The sequence below is a fragment of the Ambystoma mexicanum genome, chromosome 2q (assembly GCF_040938575.1).
Source record: "Ambystoma mexicanum isolate Mex_15411 chromosome 2q, UKY_AmexF1_1, whole genome shotgun sequence".
In the NCBI taxonomy this organism is placed as follows: Eukaryota; Metazoa; Chordata; class Amphibia; order Caudata; family Ambystomatidae; genus Ambystoma; species Ambystoma mexicanum.
In genome coordinates this window covers 1170940172-1170963498 of record NC_090924.1, presented here as the reverse complement: position 1 = coordinate 1170963498, position 23327 = coordinate 1170940172, and the positions used below count along the sequence as shown (strand labels likewise).

Below are 23327 nucleotides of genomic sequence, written 5' to 3'. Positions count from 1 at the left end.
CGTGATACTAGGGGTCACTGGGAGCATGCCCACATTATACTGAGCAGAAGAGGGGGGTCATCACTAGCCACACTCTTTACATGGACGTCCCTCATGCAAGCCTATGACACCGGTGGGAAATGTACAAGCTTGCAAAGTACTTCCATAGACAAATCAGATCAAGGAAAGAAAAAACTGATTTTATAATTTTTGGCTTCTTTTAAGATGGAACTGACCATTTTTATTGTTTAAGATAAATTATACAAATGACAGGAACATGAAGGTTTTTGGTCAAATAATTGCAGAAAGAGATGCAAGATACATACATAAGGCCCTACCCAGCATGGGTGGGCAATTATCGGAGTGGAAATCTGTTGGAATTTATACATGAAACTATACTGGCAAATTATGGCCAACTTGGTAAAATTGTGCTTAAAATATTTCGGTGGACAACACATGGCCTGCTTGAATTGTTACATAATGTTTTAAGCGTGTACATTATATATTTACAAGTAAAACTGGCATATTTCCAACTTCCTACAACACCATGCAAGGAGAACTTACTGTACTAATGAAAGCCAGTCCATTAGGCAGAATCTCAATATCTTCAGACCCAGCCTCTATAAAATAAAAAGAACAGCCTATTATACTCTTTTCAAAGAATGTTTACGCATATTGCTATCATAAGAATTATTGAACTCTTTTATTCTAAATATATTGTCTAAGAGCAGGAGAAATCTAATACATTTTACAGTGCATAAGTGTTTATAAGTTTATAGAACACATCACTAACAAAATATTCACCAGGTTATTATGCTCCAGAGGCTTGCATATTTCAGGTGAGCCTTCCTCGTGTGGCATCACACACAGAAGCAAACAGACAGAAGCTTTCACTGGAAGCCAGAAATAAACCAATGGGCACCAAAGGCATGCTCAAGGCTAAACAGTCTGGGCCAGCCTGCACAAAGGACTGAACCAGAAAAGGCAGACCCAACGGTTACCTTTTGAGTTGTTAACAGCACTCAACCGGGTCCACATTTGTCCTGTGGCCAAAAACTTATGTTCACAGCTGTTGGTCGTTGGCGCTGATGTGGCCCCTGTGTCTCCTGCAGGTGTATCTATCGTTCATGAATATGCTGGCTCTTCCATGCCAAAAAAAATCCTGACCCAGCACTTTCTGAGTAAGATATGGTGCCTTGAAAACGTTCTGGCATCCCTATTGTGTTGGATGATCACCTGCCACTCCCCAGGTCAGAGGTCTGCAACCTATGGCTCTCCAGATGTGTTGGACTTCTACTCCCATGGTACCCCTGGACTATTATTGTTCAAAACATATGTATAGGCAAATGTTGCATATCCCTTGCACTAATTCGACACCAACTATTGCTCTTTAATGCTTTTTTAGAGACATGGTTAACCCAGTTCCAAACCTTTTACAACTCACACCATTCATGATGAATATGCAATTCTGCATGTGGACTGCACCTCGAGCCTTGAGGTGATGCAGATGTCATCCTTAAGGAAAGCCTGATCTCTCCCTTGCTCACTGCGGTCTTGCAGTCTGTAGCTTGTGTTCACTTCCTAAAGGACTTTGGGGGTCATTAAGAGTTGGCCAATATACAGGAAAAGTGGCGGTAACAGAATCACAGCCACAAATACCGCTCTGCCAAACTAGGAGTCAGTGGTAATACCGTTGATGGTATTGAGGGTATTACCGCTGATAGTACAAATGTGGTATTACCGTCATATCACAGGTTGGGATATGGCAGTACTAGTTTTGAAATTGGGCCATAATACTGCCTAAAAAACAGCACAGTTAAATGCAGACAGCTGCAACAAATGAATCCACAGGTGCACCCAATCCACTCAAAAGGGCCACATAAGGCACACACCTTCCCCGAACACACTTTTCAACACCATGCTGCCACTAGCTATTGCGATCTGGGACATGCAGCTGCTCACACTGCGCATTGACCTACAGGCGCAAGAAAATCAGCACATGGCACAGGGTGCAGAGAGGAGGAGACACCATGGAAGGTGAGCTCCCATACCCCGGGTCAGGCCCTCACCCTGGACCCTCGCAGTCATCCAGCTGGTAACCCTGTACTGGCTGAACAGGGAGACCATAGGTGAGCTGTTCACCATTGTCCAGGGGGATATTGAGAGCAGAATTAACATCAAAGAGCTGTGTTCCCACTGTTAAAACTAGTGTCTGTCCTGCAATTTCTGGGAACTGGAAACTTTCAGCATCTGTGGCAATGCTGCACGGCATGTCACAGCCAACATTTTCAATCATGCTTGGACAGGTGCTGGAAGTCCTCCTGCACCATATGCTACAGTATATCTTCCTGTCCACCACCCCAGCACAGGAGCATTTCATGAAGGACACGCAAGCAGAACTCGTAGTTGTCCGGTAACAAAGGTACCGGCAAGCTTACAGGTACCATTCTTACCGGACCGGCAAACTCGTAATGAGGCCCAATGTCTTTGATGGATGTTTATATGTACCAATTAAACTGGAGGTTCTATTGCTTCATAATCTTGAGTGTTTTTGCTTTTAGTAAGGTGGTATTTCCTGAGAGAGAGGTGTGTTTTAGGAGATCAAGAGGCTATAGATGTTGTTTTGCTGGCGATTTCAGAAGGAGATTGTGTCAATACATTATATAGAATGTCGGATGATGACTCTCATTGCACAGATGATTGTGGAGGAATAGAGAATTTTGAGAATGGGACTAATAATGATGTTGAGGACAGGTGATGTGTTTCAAAAACATTGTCTTAGTATGGTTTTCTACTTCTATGATATTACTTTAGGAGTATTTTATATGAGAGGTTCATGTTCAAATTGTGGAGAAATATTTTTTACTGGGAGAACAGGATTTTTACTCTTTGTATTTGTCTGATTGAAAGGATATTTTTGGGTTCTATATTAGCATAAAAACACAAAGGCTCTTTTAAGAGCCACCCATAGAAGTTATGAAATATTATTGAAAATGAACATTTTCTCTGTTGCCTATTGTTCTGTAGTGGCGGGTATACCTGTACCTATAGTCACAGGTACCGTGACATTTTAACTAAATGAACGTATTCGTTTTTGAAAATTGGAAGTCAAAATTTCACATATCATCATTTTTATGGCTCCTCACCTTTAGCTTTATGCTATTTAAAGTTTGAAGCCTCCGCACATATGTTTTTGATGTTATGTTAAAATGTATGTATACCCTTGGTTACAGAGGGCTTTCTTTATGTTCACGGCTAAAGACAAGCCAATGAAAAGTCGCACCCTCTCAGGGTCTTTATTAGCCATGGGTATTGGCAAACCAACGGGACATTGTGTTTTTTGCCAGGCACGTGTAGCCATGGGTGTAACTGTCGTCAGAGCCGCGGCTATTGTAATACAGATTTCTGTGCAGTAATCATATTATTTCATGGATGTTAGAGCATACCATTTTACAATTTTTATTCCATGCCCTCAACTGTACACTTGTGTCATTTGAGCTTTGAAACCTTGTTAATATGTTTTTCTGAGGATGTCAAAAATATATGTGTACCCGCGGCTGCAAGTAGGTATTCATACCCGAAACTATGAGCAAGCCAATGTGACATTATGGAGTTTGGCTGGATTGTATAGCTACAGGTATCAATGTGTGCTTGTAGCTGTGGCTATTAGTACACATATTCCTGTACAGTAATCATATTATTTTGTGAACATTACACTACACAATTTTACATGTCTTTCTGATTCCATGTCCTCACCTCTACCTGTACGTCATTTTAACTTTGAAACCTTTGCAATATGTGTTTTTGAGTGTATACACCTTGTACATTTGTGTTTTATAAGGGATTGCTCATAGCTGGAGGTAGTATAGCCAAGGCTATAAAAAAGGATTAAAAAAAGGCTTTGTATTTTATTGCGTGTCTGCATATGTATGTAATTGGGAGCCCTTAAAATGACTTATTTGGGGTACAATGAGTGTAGTATTTTAATCACATTTGGAGTACTGCTTTGATGTTATCAAGGAACACCATATTTCCTATATCAGTTAGTCTACTCCATCATGTCTATACATGTAGTGAGACAGGACAAGGCTGTGGTGTTGAGCGACGCAGGTGCGCAGGAGATGCTGCCTGACGAAACGTAGCACGTTTGCTACATCTACGCGTCCTCTCCTATAAGAACCGAGGCACGGACCCTCTGTGGCAAAGCCCTCGCAGGACAAGGCCACAGTGTAGAGCGATGCAGGAGTGCAGGAGACGCTGCCTGACGAAACATAGCACGTTTGCTACGTCCATGTGTCTGTGCCTATAAGAACCGAGGCACAGCCCCTCACCAGCAAACCCTTGCAGGTCAAGGGTGTGGTGTTGAGCGACACAGGTGCGCAGGAGACGCTTCCTGACGAAACAGATCAAGCATCCGCGCCTATAATTACTGAGGCACGGACCGGCTGCGGCAAGCCCTTAAAGGACAAGGACGTGGTGTTGAGCAACGCAGGTGCACACGAGACGCCGCCCAGTGAAACATAGCACATTTGTTACGTCCACATGTCTGCAGCTATTAGAACTGAGTCACAGACCCTCTGCGGCAAAGCCCTCACAGGACAAGGCTGCAGTGTTAAGTGACACAGGAGCGCAGGAGATGATGCATGATGAAAAGTAGCATGTTTTCTACGTCCATGCATCGTGCCTATTTTATTTATTTATTGTTTGCTTGTTAGGCATTTATACAATAAGAATATACTTTTTCAAAGCACCCACAGGGTAGGGAGGGAGCGAGGGTCGGAAGTACAATTAAAACATTACAACATAATATTTAAGAGCAGAGGGGGAAGAGGGAGGTGGGGGACAAACCCATATGCCGTGTAAGAATTCAGAATGTGCAAGTGCCCGTGGGTGAGCCATAAATGAAGTGGTAGAATGTTGAGTGCTACACAGCCAGAGCCACAGGAGGTGTAAGTGCGTGTCTCCAGAGCAGAGGGTATGCAGATGGAAAATGCTGTGGAAAGTGCTGCTGCCAACCTACACTGTTCGGAACTAGCCTGATAATACAAGTAAGTCTCTCATAGACCGAAGCGTTGATGCCATTTACCCTTCAGGTCACGTATCTCTGATGGATCCCTCGTCCACTCTGTACACTTTTTTTCAGCACGCAACGCGTCATTGGCGGGATATTGTATTCTTTAGGAAAAGACATATCCTTTTTAGTTACCAATAAGTAAAGGCATCGTTTCTAGCAAGAACAGATATTACTGTTACTTTGGGAATGGCTATCCTTGACGTGCTGTTGATTAATGCTTTTGGCATCTCACGTCCACACACCTTTTTTTACCTCGCCCTGGGCGGATTATTATCACATGAAATTATGCCGAACAAGCACCGCAGGGTACCTCGAATCTACCTCATAGAAATTATGCTTCCAGGAAGCTACACCACATGGTATTTCTCCATTAATAGGAGGGAGACAGGGTAATGGCCCGATTAGTAATACTCACATGCACTTTGCCTTGTCGACACCGAATTCGCATTTAATTTCCAACGCACATCAGTAGTCGACTCATGTATTTTAACCTATGCAATTCCTACCCAGTAATAAAATTGATATTTTTTCCACTTTTTACCCATATGGTCTTTCAGCATCAGTCTTGACCTAACCTCTAGTGTGGAAGACGACACTGGTTTACATTGGAAGATCCTATAAAACAACTAAGGACCACACACTAATCGTGGTGTTGAGACCCAAGACCCCAAGACTTCCAGCACACATATTCTAAGCTTCACGTTTGTTGGTAAGCTTACCTTAATATCTAATGTATATGGTTTGTGCTTTTAAGCCATGGCACACTGTAATAAATTATACCTTACTTTTATTACAGTCACAAGACAAGGGCGGAAGACCCCAACCTTGGGGCATTTGCTATTTGGGCTCAAGAACTAGGTGTATTGATAAACAACCTATAATTTCCCACGCATGAACCGACTTCTCTCATATGACCCCCTTTTTGTTGATTTTTTGATTTATTTATCATAATCATGACCCTTTGGGATATTCACAGGTAATCATTTCATGTAAGAAATTGGATCATTATCCACAAGCAGAAAAGCAGTGGGGTACCTATGCCAGATATAGTCATTTTTTAAATTAATTTAGTCAATTGATGAACTATAAATAAATCAGTTCCTTAAGTGTAATCTAAGATATTATCATTTGTCTTATTACCTGCAGATATCAGAAATCTGGATCACTTATTGTGTTGAATATATCCACAAATGACCACTCCTGATGAAGGAAACGCGTTGAGTTTTTAATAAGAATAATCAGCTTTGATTTCACTGTGGCAATATGAAATTAATATAGTAAACTATGTATTATCAGCTGGAATGTTCCTTTTGCTCCACTATATTTGAATTACATTAAAACTAAAGTTATAATCTTGAATTCTTCTATTTTGAGTTGACCAAGAAAATGTTTTGGTAAGAATCGACTTCATAATAAATTATTTGGATCCTTCTAGATTCCATATATTTGGATGCCTTTAACAAATTGTATTTTAGAATATTTTCTAAACAGTTCATTAACTTTTAACTTAAACTTACATAACAATTGTTTGTCATTGTACTATCCTCCGAGTGTGCAGGGGACGTGGGTAATCCGTAGACCGTGGACACTTTCATTTCTCTGTACTTAGGTCATCGCACCACAGTGCCAGTGTTGCGTCACTCTCCTCTGCACCTCACTAACTTAGTTATTTCTATTTAATTCCCATTAAATCAGGTGTGCACCTGTTACCCCCTGTTTTTGTTCTGGAAAGACAGGAGCTGGGAAGAATTGGTGTGGGAGGGCAAGGCCCTAAAGATGGATAAGGGCCAAAGACACTGATTCAGCAACTGTGGGATTAGCAGAGGAGAGAAGGGGGAAGGAGGAGGAAAAGAGGAAAGTCTTAAGGAGCTTCTGGAATTTGAGGAGATCCTGCTTAAGGCGCAGGGGGAGTGGGAAGATATTCCAAAGGATGGAGCCAGCAGAGGGAAGTGAACGTCCCCCTGCCCTCTGCTTATCAAAACGCTTTACACACAAGGAGTTGGTGCCAGAAGAGCGAAGTGGTCTGGCTGGAGGGGGAGTTTTTTTCGAGCGATAAAGGTGAAGATAGTTTGGTCCCTGGGCCCAGTCAGCCTTGTGGATGATGCAGAGGGATTGAATTTAATCTGTGCAGCAACCGGGAGCCAGTGAAGACTTTTTAAGGCAGGAGCGATGCAGTCCCTGGGCTTAAGACCAAGTACAAGTCTTGCTGGCCTCTTCTGGATAAGCTGGAGGGGGTCGCAGAGTGGAAGAAGGAAGGTTAAGGAGGAGGCTATTACAGTAGTCAGGTCTAGAGAGAAAAAGGGCTTGAGTCACATTGAGTCCCTGAGAGAAAGTGAGAAAAGGCAGAATTCTTTTGAGAAGGAAGACCTTATAGTTGGACTTCTTGGCAATGGGCCTCATTCCGACTCAGGCGTTAAGGGGTTTACGGCGCCGTAAACGGCGCCGACCCTTAACGCCTGATTACAAGGTTCCCTTTGCGGGATGGCTGTTTAACGCCTGCTTTTTGCAGGCGTTAAAAGCCATGCCGCAAAGGGACCTTGGCGATAATTACGGCACCGTAATTTACGGTGCCGTAATTATCGCCTTTCCCCATTCCCATTATGCCCTATGGGGCAAAAATGGGAATGGGGAAGGGGCCATTGGTGAATGGGGAATTACCGCCCCACTCACCTTGGAATGGGGCAGTAATTCCGCCATCCACCATGGCGGAATTGCAACCTTAGCGGCATGGACCATGGTGCTAAGAGCACCATGGTCCTCCGCCAAGGTTGTAATGAGGGCCAATGTCATGAGTGTGAGGGAGGAAGGAAAGAGAGGAGTCTAAGATGACTCCAACATTTCTGGCTTCAGTTGAAGGTACAGGGGAGAGCCCAAGGATGAAGGCCAGAGTGAAGGGAAGAAGGAGGAAGCAGCTGTCCCATGGGAAGGACCTCAGTTTTACAGGCGTTGAGGCAGAGATTATTGGAGGCACACCAGGACTGGATGGCAGATAGGCAGTCAGGGATGATGGAGAGTGCAAGAGGGTAAGCAGGGAGTCTGAAGAAGAGCTGTGTGTCATCTGCGTAACACTGGATGTTGGAGGAAAAAGAGCAGATGAGGCGTGCAAGGAGAGCAAGGTAGATATTGAAGAGCTAGGGGGAGAGTATAGAGCCCTGAGGGACACCACAGGTGGAGATGGAAGAAGGAGAGAAGGGACCCAAGATGACTTGGGAAGAGTGGTTAGTGAATAAAGAGAACAGCCAATCTAGTGCCCGTTCTGAGATACCTAGTGTATCGTGGAGCCTTTGTATGAGGATGGAATGGTTAACTGTGTCAAATGAAGTGGAAAGGTCGAGAAGGATAAGGACAGTTGAGGAATTGGAATCCAGAGATGCAAGCAGTTCTTCACAGGTGTTCAGAAGAGCAGTTTCTATGCCTCTGGATGCCCAGAATCCAGACTGATGGTCGAGGAGGCCTCCAACAAGTCCAGTGTGAGAGTTAAGTTCAGGTAAAGCCAGCTTCTCAAGTAGCTAACCCAGGAAAGGGGTGATGGAGATATGGCGATAGTTGGCAGGGCAGTTAGGGTTAGAGGATGGTTTTTTCAGAAGTGGGTGTACAAGGGAGGGGTTAAGGGAGAAGGGGAAGATCCATAGATCCAAAGATCTACAAGAACTGAGGCACAGACCCTCTGCGGCAGATCCCTCACAGGACAAGGCCGCGGTGCTGAGCGACGCAGCTGTTTGGTGGCCAAGGGGATGCGGTGCAGACAGTGAGTACGGATGATTCATCCTCCTGTCTGCTGCTGTCAGGTAAGAAGTTTCAGGGAGAGTTCAACTGCTTTACTCCACATAACCCCCTGACCTGGTGCCTCTTCTCACCCTTGCACTCACGCTGCTGTTTCCTCTTTGACATGTACCTGGTTCCTCAGTCACCTACCTCGTGCTCACTTTGCATCCTCTCAATCCCTGATCGCATGCCGTCAGTCGCTCCCTAGGCTGCGCTTGCTCCCTCTCATCTTAGGCCTTCTACTGGGGCCACGTTCTCGCCCTTGCATTGTAGGACTGCGTTCGCTCTCTCGCACCTTGGCCGCATGCATTCCTGCGCATTCCTTGATCGCTTGCGCTCCTCACTTCCTAGGCCATATGTGTCCCCTCGCTTTCCTAGAGCATGTGCACTCCTCGCTTCGTAGGCCGCGTGCGTTCCCTCGCATTCCTTGATCACGTGCGGTCATCGCATCCTGAGCCGCGTGCATTCCCACGCATTCCCTGATTGCGTGCACTCCCTTGCGCTTAGGCTACGTGCGTTCCCTGGCATTCCTTGATCACGTGGGCTCCTTGCACCTTTGGCCAAGTGCATTCCCATGCATTCCTTTATTCCATACGCTCCTTTGCGCTTAGTCCGCGTACATTCCATCACATTCCTCTATCACAGGCACTCCTTGCGTCTTGGCCCATGTGCGTTCCCTTGCACCCCTAATCGCTTGTGCTCCCTCACAACTCCACCTGCTGGCGCCCTCCGCTTCCCCTGGGAGCCCTTCCTTTCCCCTCCCTACACCCTTCACCTGACCTACTGTATACTCTGTGATTTTGTTCTCCATAGTTTGCTGTTGTCATTCTATCTAGGTTCTCTTGGTAGTTGTCCTGCCTTGGGTTGTTTGTTACTCTCCTTGGTTGCTTTCTTGTATTGTACTGCCTGCATCCTTACTGTTCATTCATTTTCTAGGTTCCCTGGTCAATTGTTCTGTCTTGGCAATTTTGTTTCTCCTGGTTGTTTGCGTCATTTTATTGCCTACATCCTTGCTGTTCATTCCTTCTCTCAGGTTCCCTGTTTGATTGTTCTTTTTTCTAACTTCGTTTTGTTCATGTTTGCTTGTCTATATCTTGTATCTGACTTCGGTCATTGTTCTGTCCGCTCTGTGCCCTCCTCCCTCTGTGTCCTCCCCTCCTTCCGCCTCTGCTCATCCTCAGGCGCCTCCAACACTTCCTCAGGGCATACCTCTGACCTGTACCCCTCCATCGAAGTCTTTCAAAGGTGGCAACCTGCTCCACATTGCCACTCTTAACTCTCACTTTGCTGTCAAACACCCCTCTGACATCTGCAGTCTACTGGAAGAACTTGGTCTGGATGTCCTCAGTCTGACCGAGACATGGTTCATGGCCAGCTCTATCACAAGCTTTGACACTCTCCTTCCTGATGGCTACAAGATCCTCTCAGTGCACAGAAATCCACCCTCCCGGTGGGGTGTAACCTTGATCTTCCTAGAGTGGATCCCAGCTTCTATCATTCCTATGCGGGACTACTACTCCTTTGAATGCCTGGTCTGCAAGCTCTCTCTCTCTCTCCTAGCCTTTCTCTCAATGTGGCCACTATCTACTGGCCATCCGGGCCAGGTAGCCACCTTCCGGTCTGAGTCGGCGGATCTCTCCTTCTCCCTCCTCACCTCTACCTCTCAAGTTCTCTTCCTTGGAGAATTTAACATCCACCTGGATGCTTCTTGTTCTTCTGCAGGACTCTTTCGCAACCTCTGCAACTCCCTCTGTCTCTCTATTCTTCCCTCTGGCCCGACCCACTCTGCAAGGCACACCCTGGACGTTCTTATCTCCTCAAACCTCCCGCTCTCCAACCCTCTCACCACTCCTCGCTCCTGGAGCGACCACTTTCTCCTTTCCTCCCATCTCTCTCTCTCTACACCCCAGGCCAAGCTGATCCCAACACTGCCACCTACATTCTAAGTCATTCGACTCATGAAGCGTGTGTCAGTTGAGGCTTTCGCCACTTCTTTCTCTCCTCCTTCTGCACCTTTCGCTGACTCACACCCTGACACAGCCCTCTATAACCTCCACCTTTCTATCTCTGACACTCTTGATGTACTTGCCCCTGTCATGAGGATCTGCTTGAAGTGCAACTCTTGGTACGACTCATCCCTCGTCACACTGAAACACAAGTGCAGGGTGGCTGAGAGGAAGTGAAGGCTACAGGCGCACCTTCTGACAAACCTGCCTGCTGCCTGCTTCAAAGACAGTACACACTATCTGTCTTCGCAAAAAGAGAACATGCATCCAAGTCTGCGTCTCTTGGCATCTAAGAACTCGGCCGAACTCTTCAAAATCGGCAAGGAGCTGGCTAACCCTGCTGCAGTCTCTTCCTCTCCTGTTCTTTCCAAGGCCCTCTGCACGGCCCTGGCTTCTCATTTCATCACTAAAATTCAGGACATCAAGTCTGTCTACCCTCTCTTCCTTCTCCTCCTCCTCCTCCTCGTCCTCAGCCTCCTTCTAGTCCACGCCAGGCCTGCCTGTGGCCCCCTCTCCTCCTACCTTCTCTTTCTTTCCTTTGATCACCGCAGACAATGTTTCTAGACAAGTCTGATCTATAAAGGTATCGTCAAAATAGGTTCTTCCCTGTTCTTCCAAAACCATAAGGATCACATTGACACTCTTGCTCCAGCCCTGGCTGATTTCTGCAATCACTCTTTTGCCACTGGAACTTTCCCCTCCTCTCTGAAGCACTCCCTTGAGCACCCCCTCCTTAAGAAGCCCTCTGCCAATCCTTCCCCTCCGTCTAAATGCCGCCCAATCTTGATCACTCCTTTCTTGGGCAAACTCTTGGAAAAGCTGGCCATATCCAAGCTTAACCTTCACACTGAATCTGTGGGTTGTCTCCATGACCATCAGTCTGGCTTCAGAGTGTCAAGAAGCATGGAAACTGCTATCCTAAACATCTGTGAATACCTGCTCTCCAACCTTGACTCATCCTTCCTTCTGCCCTCATTCTCCTTGATCTTTCTTCTGCTTTTGACACGCCAAGCACGCCATCCTGCTCAAGCGTCTCAGTGATAACCTGGGTATCACCGGTCAGGCTCTAGCCTGACTGACCTCCTTTCTCACTGACCAACCCTCTCAGGTCCAACTGGGGTCCTTCCTCTTTTCTATCTCTCTTGATACCTGTGGTCTTCCTCAGGGGTCTAACCTCTCTCCCTAGCTGTTCAACCAATACCTGGCACCGCTCGCCCACCCCATAGCTGCTCTCTGCTCCAACTTTCAGTACTAGGCGGATGACACCCAGCTCTCTTTCAGGCTCCCCTTTGCCACCTCTACTCCTTCTCTTATTCCTGACTGTCTGCAATCCAGGAGTGGTGTGCCGCTAATGATCTCTCCCTCAATGCCAGTAAGGCGAAGATCCTCCACATTGGAACACCAGATCCCTTCTTTCGTCTCTCCCTCTGGCTGCCCACTGTGGGCCCTCTTCCTTTGCCTACATGTGAGGCTAAGAACCTTGGGGTCATCTTCAACTCCACCCTCTCCTTCCCTCCTCACATTTGTGACATCTCTAAGAAGTCAAATAATCAGCTGTACCTCCTCAGAAGTATTAGGGACTTCCTCACTTTCCCACAGAACTCACTGTCTCCAGCCCAGAGATCGTATCTCTCCAGCTCTGAAATATCTTCATTTGCTCCCAGTGGCGGCAACGATCAAGTTCAAGACCCTCTGCATTGTCCACAAGGCTTTTTGTGGCCTGGGTCTGTACTACCTCCAACTCTCTCTTCCTAAGTATCTCCCTTCTCAAGCTCTTTGCTCATCCACCTCCAACTCTCTGAGGGTCAGTAACTTTTCTAAGGAGAGAGTTGGGGGCAGATCGCTCATCAGCTGGGGCCTCGCTCTATACAGCCTCCCTGCATCTCTCAAACTTGAGCAGAACCATCTTTGGTTCTGGAAGCAACTCAAGAACTTCCTCTTTGCTTCCGCTTTCTCTCTTCCTCTCCCCTGCTGATGACACATCTGTTTAACGCACTGTTCACCTGGCCACCCTCTGAATTGGGCCCAGGTCCCTGCCTGTCCAGTTGCACCTCACATTGCCTTTTTGCCCCTCCCCCCCAGCACTTGTGGTCTGTATCTGTAACCCTACAGCACCCTCTCTTTACAATTATGAGCTATCGGCTGGCTGCACCTTCTACTTATCCATCTGCTGGCTGCACTCTGTTACCTGCACTCCCCCACTTTTGACTTCTCCCCTCCCCCTCCCTGCACTTGATGCGATCTGGATGACACAAGGCCTAGTAAGATCGCTGTTTTGTCCTCGCTTTGTTTCCCCCTCCTTGTCTTGTCACGCCAAGAAACACTTATGTACGGCGCATTATCAATGCCATTTCTTATATCATATCTATTACATGTAGAACTGGATGTTGTTGTTGGATGACCATAATTGTTTTTGTTCTCTGATGAAAGCTGAAATTATCTTATTTCTCTGTGATTTTTCAATTTTGTCAGAATGGAAACAATAAGGGTAGTGTGAGTAAAAAGTTTCATTCGTTTTTGCAAGTCGTGCTTCATCATTAAAGCAAGGGACATACCACCCACAGTACCCAAAGCATTGCCTCCACAATGAATCAGTATGACGTCTGGCTACCCTGTACTTCTCAGATGGAACAATTTAGGAAAAACTTGGGACCACTGCATTCCCCACATTCCACTGCATTTAATTCTAAACTCAATCAAACCCAGGTCCATGTTAACATATAGTTTCTCTCAAAAAGTCAGTAACCAAAAGAGCCAGCTATCTCCAATCAGCCACACCGTTGTATAACCAGCCATGATATCTGTTCTCCTTCGCAGTTTCTAGGGAAATTATTCTTAGTTTAAATTTTTACTAATAGTAGTAGTGGTGCATGCATTTATTTATTTATTTATTTTACATTTATAAAGCGCTCACACAGCCCGCAGGCATCGAGGCGCTGTTACAGGAATTGTTAGTTTTTCTTAGTTGTGTAATTGTGTTTTTTCTTTGTCTTAGTTACGTATTTATAACGCGCTTAAACACTCAGAGGTTTCTAAGCGCGGACCCGGGGATCGAACCTGTTGTTGCTTTGTGTCGTCTTGCTTCCAAGACGCGCACGCTGCCGCTGTGCTATCCTCCCGGATGATGTATTTGTTTTGCTGTTTGGAATTGGTTGGTGTTACTGTTGGAATTGCGTACTTGCCTGTGATAGGTTGCAGTGAACATGTGTCGGCCATTTTACTCATTTGCTTTCTGCAGTCCTATTTTTGTGGCATTGATTTATTTTTCAAGTATCATAGGCATCGTTTTGTAGACTTTTGACATTCTGATTGCAGAGCCCTTAATGTTCAGATGTTGAGTCTGTGGCTGATGTGACGATTTGTGCATTTTATGGATTAGTTGAAGGTGAGGGATAGTACATTTTTAGATATTTGATGCTTTATTTGTACTGTGGTTTATATAAGGTATATTAAATAAGGATATGTTTTTGAGTTAGTAAAGGTTATAACTTTGATTTTTAATGCAGGATATTTTGGATTACATGTGTTTTAAGGAGAGTGATCAAGCAGCAGTTAAGCTATGGTTATCTGTGACAGAGAATTGTTTACATTTATACGTTGTTTATCATTGTTTTGATGAAGGTTTTGTTTGACAATATGTTGTTAATGGGGCTTTGGGAATTTGTGTGTATGTTAGTGTAATTGTTAAACATGCACTGGTACTGCTGCATATCTAAACAATATCTGGCACAAATTGCTAGAAGTTGTTGATTAGGAAAAAAAACGGATTTCAGTTGGAAGAACTATCTATCTATCTATCTATCTATCTATCTATCTATCTATCTATCTATCTATCTATCTATCTATCTATCTATCTATCTATCTATCTATCTATGCATCCATCTCTCTATCTTGGTTTTTGTGTAGCGCTAAATCGCCTGAAGGCCTCAGAGCGCTCACAGGAACAAACAGAACATAAAGACATAGAGAACAGGCAGACAAAAAATCAGGAAAACAAAACGCAGAGTAAAAGATTATTCAGTACCATCGTCAAACAATCAAGTCTTGAGCTGCTTTTGAAAGTGCTAATGGAACAACAGATTTTTATAGACAGAGGCAGTGAATTCCAGGTCTTAGGGGCCCAGAAGCTAAAATTGATACTGCCAACTCTTTTAAGGAGTTGACGAGGTTGAAGTAAATCCTGATTACTGTTGGATCGCAGGTTTCTCCTAAGAGGTGCTTTCTGTATTTTTTCCGAAACATATTTAGGTGCTGTACCAGATAGGCATTTAAAGACTATTACAGCACTTTTAAATTTAATTCTTTGACCGACTGGACGCCAGTGAAGATTCCTCTTCTCAACCGAGATCTTCGAATGTTTGCTTAGGCCATTTACTGATCTGACGCCTCCATTTTGGATGGTTTGCAACTTTCTTATGTTCGATTTAGAAGTGCCCATCAGCAGACTGTTACAGTTACAGACAGTTTAGAGTTAACAATGGTGCCAGCTATTATGGCCAAATTGGGCTTGGTTAGATAAGGGCGTATTTGCCAAAGAAGATTGGAGAAGAAGGCACATGTAGATTTAAGATAGGAAGCAAGCCTTTTGAAGGATAGGTGAGAATCCATAAAGACGGCAAGCGTTTTTACATGGTTGGAGACCATAATATTGCTGTTATCAATTTTAAAACTTCGATATTTGTCTTCTAGATTTAATCTCGGTGGAGTGCCAATTATCATTAGCTCAGTTTTAGCTTCGTTGAGAGCTAGCGAAAGTGATGCGATCCAGATTTGTATGGCTGAGAAAACCTCTCTTACTCTGTGTGCATCTTGTTCGTAGTCACCTGATAAAGTGAACACAAACTGGGTGTCATCGGCGTAGTTTGTAAACCTGACACCCATGGTTCGTAAAACATATTGCATAGTAATTTTGAGAAGGTATTGAATAAGAGCGGCGACAGGCATGAACCCTGTGGGACTCCACATAATAGTGGGATTATTAAGGAGGAGAAATTCCCCTTTACGACTGCTGCAGATCTGGGGCCTAGGAAGGATTTAAACCAGTCTGCTGCAGTAATAGTTCTTTCGGCGAGAAGTTCATGATTGATCAAATCAAATGCCAAGGAGAGATCTAACAAGAGAAGTAATGCAGGATTACCTTTTTCTATGATGGACGTAATGTTATTCTGGAGATCCAGAAGAGCTGTCTTGGTGCCATGATTGGCACGAACGCCAGATTGTTCCTCAGCAAGAATGTTATTGCTTTCTACACATTTTATATATTGTTCATACAAAATCTTATTTATGATATTTAATAAAAACGGTATGTTTGTAATGGGTCTAATGTTACCAGGTATTGACGGATCAAGATTGTCTTTCTTTAAGAGAGGAGAGATCCAAGCCTCTTTGATGTTATTAGGTACATAAGATTCATCAAAAGATTGATTTACGAAATGCGTGACCCAAAGGGCCAGTGTAGCGGCAAACAGGCCGATTCATGGAATAATTAGCGCGGCGCAAGTGGGCAAAAACGTGCGAATCGCTGTGGAATAGCGAAAATCGCAGTGCAAGTGCGAAAATCGCACGAAAAGCAGCGCACATCGATTCATGGAAGGCCGTGCGCGAGAAAACCAGCGGATGTGCGATAAAAAAGTGCGCGGCGCACGTTGGCGCACAGGCCATATAACTGCGTGCGCCAGGTCACAGCGAAAATCGCACAGGCCACAGCGAAAATCGCACATAGCGCGGCGCACGCAACAAAAGTAGGCGGAACACGGGCGTAACACTCGGAATGGGGAACAACTTGCCAAAACGTAGGCGTCACGGGGGAAGTACAGGGCACAAGGGCGCGGAACGCCCACACGCTCGCCTACAACACGTATTCATGGAATAGAATAGGGGAAAAAAGCGCACGCTCAAACCAGCGCACAGGCACAAACACGACTGCCACAAGAAAGCAGGCGGTAGCGTCTCTGCGGCTGTAAGAAATGTGCGCCAAAAGGTGCGCCAACAAATAGCACCTATATACTGCCATGATGAATGTCCTATACTGTGGCCCTCCAGGACAAATGACGTGCAAAGGGGTACCCACAAACACGGACACCCGCTGACAAAAAATACGTGTGCGTGTATACTGGGGTGCGCGGGAAGTCTCACACGCGATTTGGCCGGGTACGTGGATTTCAGGGGTGCGCGGGAAGTTCCACACGCGATTTGGCCGTGTACGTGGATTTCAGGTGTGCTCGGGAAGTTCCACACGCGATATCAGCAGGGTATGTGTATTTCATGGGTGCGCGGGAAGTTCCACACGCGATTTCATCAGGGTACGTGTATTTCAGGGGTGCGCGGGAAGTTCCACACGCGATTGGCCCAGTGCGAGCAGGGTACGTGTATTTCAGGGGTGCGCGGGAAGTTCCACGCGCGAATGGCCCTGTGCAAGCAGGGTACGTGTATTTCAGGGGTGCGCGGGAAGTTCCACACGCGATTGGCCCCGTGCAAGCAGGGTACGTGTACTTCAGGGGTGCGCGGGAAGTTCCACACACGATTTCATCAGGGTACGTGTATTTCAGGGGTGCGCGGGAATTTCCACACGCGATTTCAGCAGGGTATGTGTATTTCAGGGGTGCGCGGGAAGTTCCACACGCGATTTCATCAGGGTACGTGTATTGCAGGGGTGCGCGGGAAGTTCCACACGCGATTGGCCCAGTGCGAGCAGGGTACATGTATTTCAGGGGTGCGCGGGAAGTTCCACACGCGATTTCAGCAGGGTATGTGTATTTCAGGGGTTCTGGGGAGTACCACACGTGAATTGGCCGTGTGGGTCCTCCCAGGTGTACGCTCCACAACCTCCACGGCCCCTGCAGGCAGCCCACACCACGGGGGACTACCCTGCACCCCTGCTCATGTCCCGCAGGCAGCCCATCCACCATGGGCATGCCCCCCAGCCAACCCACATGTCACCTTGCACTACTGATCAACAATGCATGTCTCCCACCACCCCCACCCCCCAGCACTGTGGGGCACCTGCCAGCAGGCCCCCACTCATGTCCAACTCATGTTTCCCACCACCCCCACCCCCCAGCAGTGCAGAGGCAGCCTCCACCAGGCCCCCACTCATGTCTCCCACCACCCCCACCCCCCAGCAGTGCAGGGGCACCCTCCACCAGGCCCCCACTCATGTCACCCACCACCCCCATCCCCCAGCCACCATGGCCACCCTCCACCAGGCCCCCACTCATGTCCCCCTGCACCCCCACCCCCCAGCATCCAGGGTCACCCTCCACCAGGCCCCCACTCATGTCTCCCACCACCCCCACCCCCAGCAGTGCAGGGGCAGCCTCCACCAGGCCCCCACTCATGTCTCCCACCACCCCCACCCCCCAGCCACCATGGCCACCCTCCACCAGGCCCCCACTCATGTCTCCCACCACCCCCACCCCCCAGCAGTGCAGGGGCACCCTCCACAAGGCCCCCACTCATGTCTCCCACCACCCCCACCCCCCAGCCACCATGGCCACCCTCCACCAGGCCCCCACTCATGTCCCCCTGCACCCCCACCCCCCAGCATCCAGGGTCAACCTCCACCAGGCCCCCACTCATGTCTCCCACCACCCCCACCCCCCAGCAATGCAGGGGCAGCCTCCACCAGGCCCCCACTCATGTCTCCCACCACCCCCACCCCCCAGCTACCATGGCCACCCTCCACCAGGCCCCCACTCATGCCTCCCACCACCCCCACCCCCCAGCAGTGCAGGGGCACCCTCCACCAGGCCCCCACTCATGTCTCCCACCACCCCCACCCCCCAGCAGTGCAGGGGCAGCCTCCACCAGGCCCCCAGCCATGTCTCCCACCACCCCCACCCCCCAGCAGTGCAGGGGCACCCTCCACCAGGCCCCCACTCATGTCTCCCACCACCCCCACCCCCCTGCCACCATGGGCAGCCCCCACCAGGCCCCCACTCATGTCTCCCACCACCCCCACCCCCCAGCAGTGCAGGGGCAGCCTCCACCAGGCCCCCACCCATGTCTCCCACAACCCCACCCCCCAGCAGTGCAGGGGCACCCTCCACCAGGCCCCCACTCATGTCTCCCACCACCCCCACCCCCCTGCCACCATGGGCAGCCCCCACCAGGCCCCCACTCATGTCCCCCTGCACCCCCACCCCCCAGCATCCAGGGTCACCCTCCACCAGGCCCCCACTCATGTCTCCCACCACCCCCACCCCCCAGCCACCATGGCCACCCTCCACCAGGCCCCCACTCATGTCCCCCTGCACCCCCACCCCCCAGCATCCAGGGTCACCCTCCACCAGGCCCCCACTCATGTTTCCCACCACCCCCACTCCCCAGCAGTGCAGGGTCAGCCTCCACCAGGCCACCACTCATGTCTCCCACCACCCCCACCCCCCAGCCACCATGGCCACCCTCCACCAGGCCCCCACTCATGTCCCCCTGCACCCCCACCCCCCAGCATCCAGGGTCACCCTCCACCAGGCCCCCACTCATGTCTCCCACCACCCCCACCCCCCAGCAGTGCAGGGGCAGCCTCCACCAGGCCCCCACCCATGTCTCCCACCACCCCCACCCCCCAGCAGTGCAGGGGCACCCTCCACCAGGCCCCCACTCATGTCTCCCACCACCCCCACCCCCCTGCCACCATGGGCAGCCTCCACCAGGCCCCCACCCATGTCTCCCACCACCCCCACCCCCCAGCAGTGCAGGGGCAGCCTCCACCAGGCCCCCACTCATGTATCCCACCACCCCCACCCCACAGCAGTGCAGGGGCACCCTCCACCAGGCCCCCACCCATGTCTCCCACCACCCCCACCCCCCAGCAGTGCAGGGGCACCCTCCACCAGGCCCCCACTCATGTCTCCCACCACCCCCAACCCCCTGCCACCATGGGCAGCCCCCACCAGGCCCCCACTCATGTCTCCCTGCACCCCCACCCCCCAGCATCCAGGGTCACCCTCCACCAGGCCCCCACCCATGTCTCCCACCACCCCCACCCCCCAGCCACCAGGGGCACCCTCCAACAGGCCCCCACTCATGTCTCCCACCACCCCCACCCCCCTGCCACCATGGGCAGCCCCCACCAGGCCCCCACTCATGTCTCCCACCACCCCCACCCCCCTGCCACCATGGGCAGCCCCCAACAGGCCCCCACTCATGTCCCCCTGCACCCCCACCCCCCAGCCACCAGGGGCACCCTCCACCAGGCCCCCACTCATGTCTCCCACCACCCCCACCCCCCTGCCACCATGGGCAGCCCCCACCAGGCCCCCACTCATGTCCCCCTGCATCCCCACCCCCCAGCATCCAGGGTCACCCTCCACCAGGCCCCCACCCATGTCTCCCACCACCCCCACCCCCCAGCAGTGCAGGGGCAGCCTCCACCAGGCCCCCACCCATGTCTCCCACCACCCCCACCCCCCAGCAGTGCAGGGGCACCCTCCACCAGGCCCCCACTCATGTCTACCACCACCCCCACCCCCCAGCAGTGCAGGGGCAGCCTCCACCAGGTCCCCACTCATGTCTACCACCACCCCCACCCCCCAGCAGTGCAGGGGCACCCTCCACCAGGCCCCCACTCATGTCTACCACCACCCCCACCCCCCAGCAGTGCAGGGGCAGCCTCCACCAGGCCCCCACCCATGTCTCCCACCACCCCCACCCCCCAGCAGTGCAGGGGCAGCCTCCACCAGGCCCCCACTCATGTCTCCCACCACCCCCACCCCCCAGCAGTGCAGGGGCAGCCTCCACCAGGCCCCCACTCATGTCCCCCTGCACCCCCACCCCCCAGCATCCAGGGTCACCCTCCACCAGGCCCCCACTCATGTCTCCCACCACCCCCACCCCCCAGCAGTGCAGGGGCAGCCTCCACCAGGCCCCCACCCATGTCTCCCACCACCCCCACCCCCCAGCAGTGCAGGGGCAGCCTCCACCAGGCCCCCACCCATGTCTCCCACCACCCCCACCCCCCAGCAGTGCAGGGGCACCCTCCACCAGGCCCCCACTCATGTCTCCCACCACCCCCACCCCCCTGCCACCATGGCCACCCCCCACCAGGCCCCCACTCATGTCCCCCTGCACCCCCACCCCCCAGCATCCAGGGTCACCCTCCACCAGGCCCCCACTCATGTCTCCCACCACCCCCACCCCCCAGCAGTGCAGGGGCAGCCTCCACCAGGCCCCCACCCATGTCTCCCACCACCCCCACCCCCCAGCAGTGCAGGGGCACCCTCCACCAGGCCCCCACTCATGTCTACCACCACCCCCACCCCCCAGCAGTGCAGGGGCACCCTCCACCAGGCCCCCACTCATGTCTCCCACCACCCCCACCCCCCTGCCACCATGGGCAGCCCCCACCAGGCCCCAACTCATGTCCCCCTGCACCCCCACCCCCCAGCATCCAGGGTCACCCTCCACCAGGCCCCCACTCATGTCTACCACCACCCCCACCCCCCAGCCGTGCAGGGGCAGCCTCCACCAGGCCACCACTCATGTCTCCCACCACCCCCACCCCCCAGCCACCATGGCCACCCTCCACCAGGCCCCCACTCATGTCCCCCTGCACCCCCACCCCCCAGCATCCAGGGTCACCCTCCACCAGGCCCCCACTCATGTCTCCCACCACCCCCACCCCCCAGCCACCATGGCTACCCACCACCAGGCCCCCACTCATGTCCCCCTGCACCCCCACCCCCCAGCATCCAAGGTCACCCTCCACCAGGCCCCCACTCATGTCTACCACCACCCACACCCCTCAGCAGTGCAGGGTCAGCCTCCACCAGGCCCCCACTCATGTCTCCCACCACCCCCACCCCCCAGCAGTGCAGGGTCAGCCTCCACCAGGCCCCCACTCATGTCTCCCACCACCCCCACCCCCCAGCAGTGCAGGGGCAGCCTCCACCAGGCCCCCACCCATGTCTCCCACCACCCCCACCCCCCAGCAGTGCAGGGGCACCCTCCACCAGGCCCCCACTCATGTCTACCACCACCCCCACCCCCCAGCAGTGCAGGGGCAGCCTCCACCAGGCCCCCACCCATGTCTCCCACCACCCCCACCCCCCAGCATCCAGGGTCACCCTCCACCAGGCCCCCACTCATGTCTCCCACCACCCCCACCCCCCAGCCACCATGGCCACCCTCCACCATGCCCCCACTCATGTCCCCCTGCACCCCCACCCCCCAGCATCCAAGGTCACCCTCCACCAGGCCCCCACTCATGTCTACCACCACCCACACCCCCCAGCAGTGCAGGGTCAGCCTCCACCAGGCCCCCACTCATGTCTCCCACCACCCCCACCCCCCAGCAGTGCAGGGTCAGCCTCCACCATGCCCCCACTCATGTCTCCCACCACCCCCACCCCCCAGCAGTGCAGGGGCAGCCTCCACCAGGCCCCCACCCATGTCTCCCACCACCCCCACCCCCCAGCAGTGCAGGGGCACCCTCCACCAGGCCCCCACTCATGTCTACCACCACCCCCAACCCCCCAGCAGTGCAGGGGCAGCCTCCACCAGGCCCCCACCCATGTCTCCCACCACCCCCACCCCCCAGCAGTGCAGGGCACCCTCCACCAGGCCCCCACTCATGTCTCCCACCACCCCCACCCCCCTGCCAATAATGGCCACCCTCCACCAGGCCCCCACTCATGTCCCCCTGCACCCCCACCCCCCAGCATCCAGGGTCACCCTCCACCAGGCCCCCACTCATGTCTCCCACCACCCCCACCCCCCAGCAGTGCAGGGGCAGCCTCCACCAGGCCCCCACCCATGTCTCCCACCACCCCCACCCCCGGCAGTGCAGGGGCAACCTCCACCAGGCCCCCACCCATGTCTCCCACCACCCCCACCCCCCAGCAGTGGAGTGGCAGCCTCCACCAGGCCCCCACCCATGTCTCCCACCACCCCCACCCCCCAGCAGTGCAGGGGCACCCTCCACCAGGCCCCCACTCATGTCTACCACCACCCCCACGCCCCAGCAGTGCAGGGGCACCCTCCACCAGGCCCCCACTCATGTCTACCACCACCCCCACCCCCCAGCAGTGCAGGGGCAGCCTCCACCAGGCCCCCACCCATGTCTCCCACCACCCCCACCCCCCAGCAGTGCAGGGGCACCCTCCACCAGGCCCCCACTCATGTCTCCCACCACCCCCACCCCCCAGCCACCAGGGGCACCCTCCACCAGGTCCTCACAATCCCCAATCATGTGCGTAATGGTCAGCCTCCACAGCCAAAAAGCCCTACCAAGTAACCCATTCACCCACATGGAAATGGAAATTACATGTTACACCCCCAATGTTCATGAAGCTAATGAACCCATGTCCGTCACACACAATGGTTGCAATTGAATGGGAAAACACCCAACATGACATGCATGAAACCAATGAGATGATACCACACAGTGAAGTATGAAAACAAAATTGTATTGAAAAAAATAAAGAATGCTAAAGAAAGGAAACAAACTACAATGGGAATGAGAAAAAATAAGCTGCATGTCCGTATTAAACAAAAAAACTGCA

At 51.4% G+C, this 23327-nt stretch overlaps 1 protein-coding gene across 1 annotated transcript in view; it reads right to left on the bottom strand.

The window, feature by feature from the left end:
• LOC138570025 (serum paraoxonase/arylesterase 2-like) overlaps positions 1-23327 on the bottom strand; it is a 405975-nt gene that overhangs the window by 333708 nt on the left and 48940 nt on the right. The window contains exon 3 of the mRNA XM_069648559.1: positions 544-599. Within this exon, the coding sequence (XP_069504660.1) occupies positions 544-599 (56 nt within the window). The remainder of the gene's footprint in view (positions 1-543; positions 600-23327) is intronic.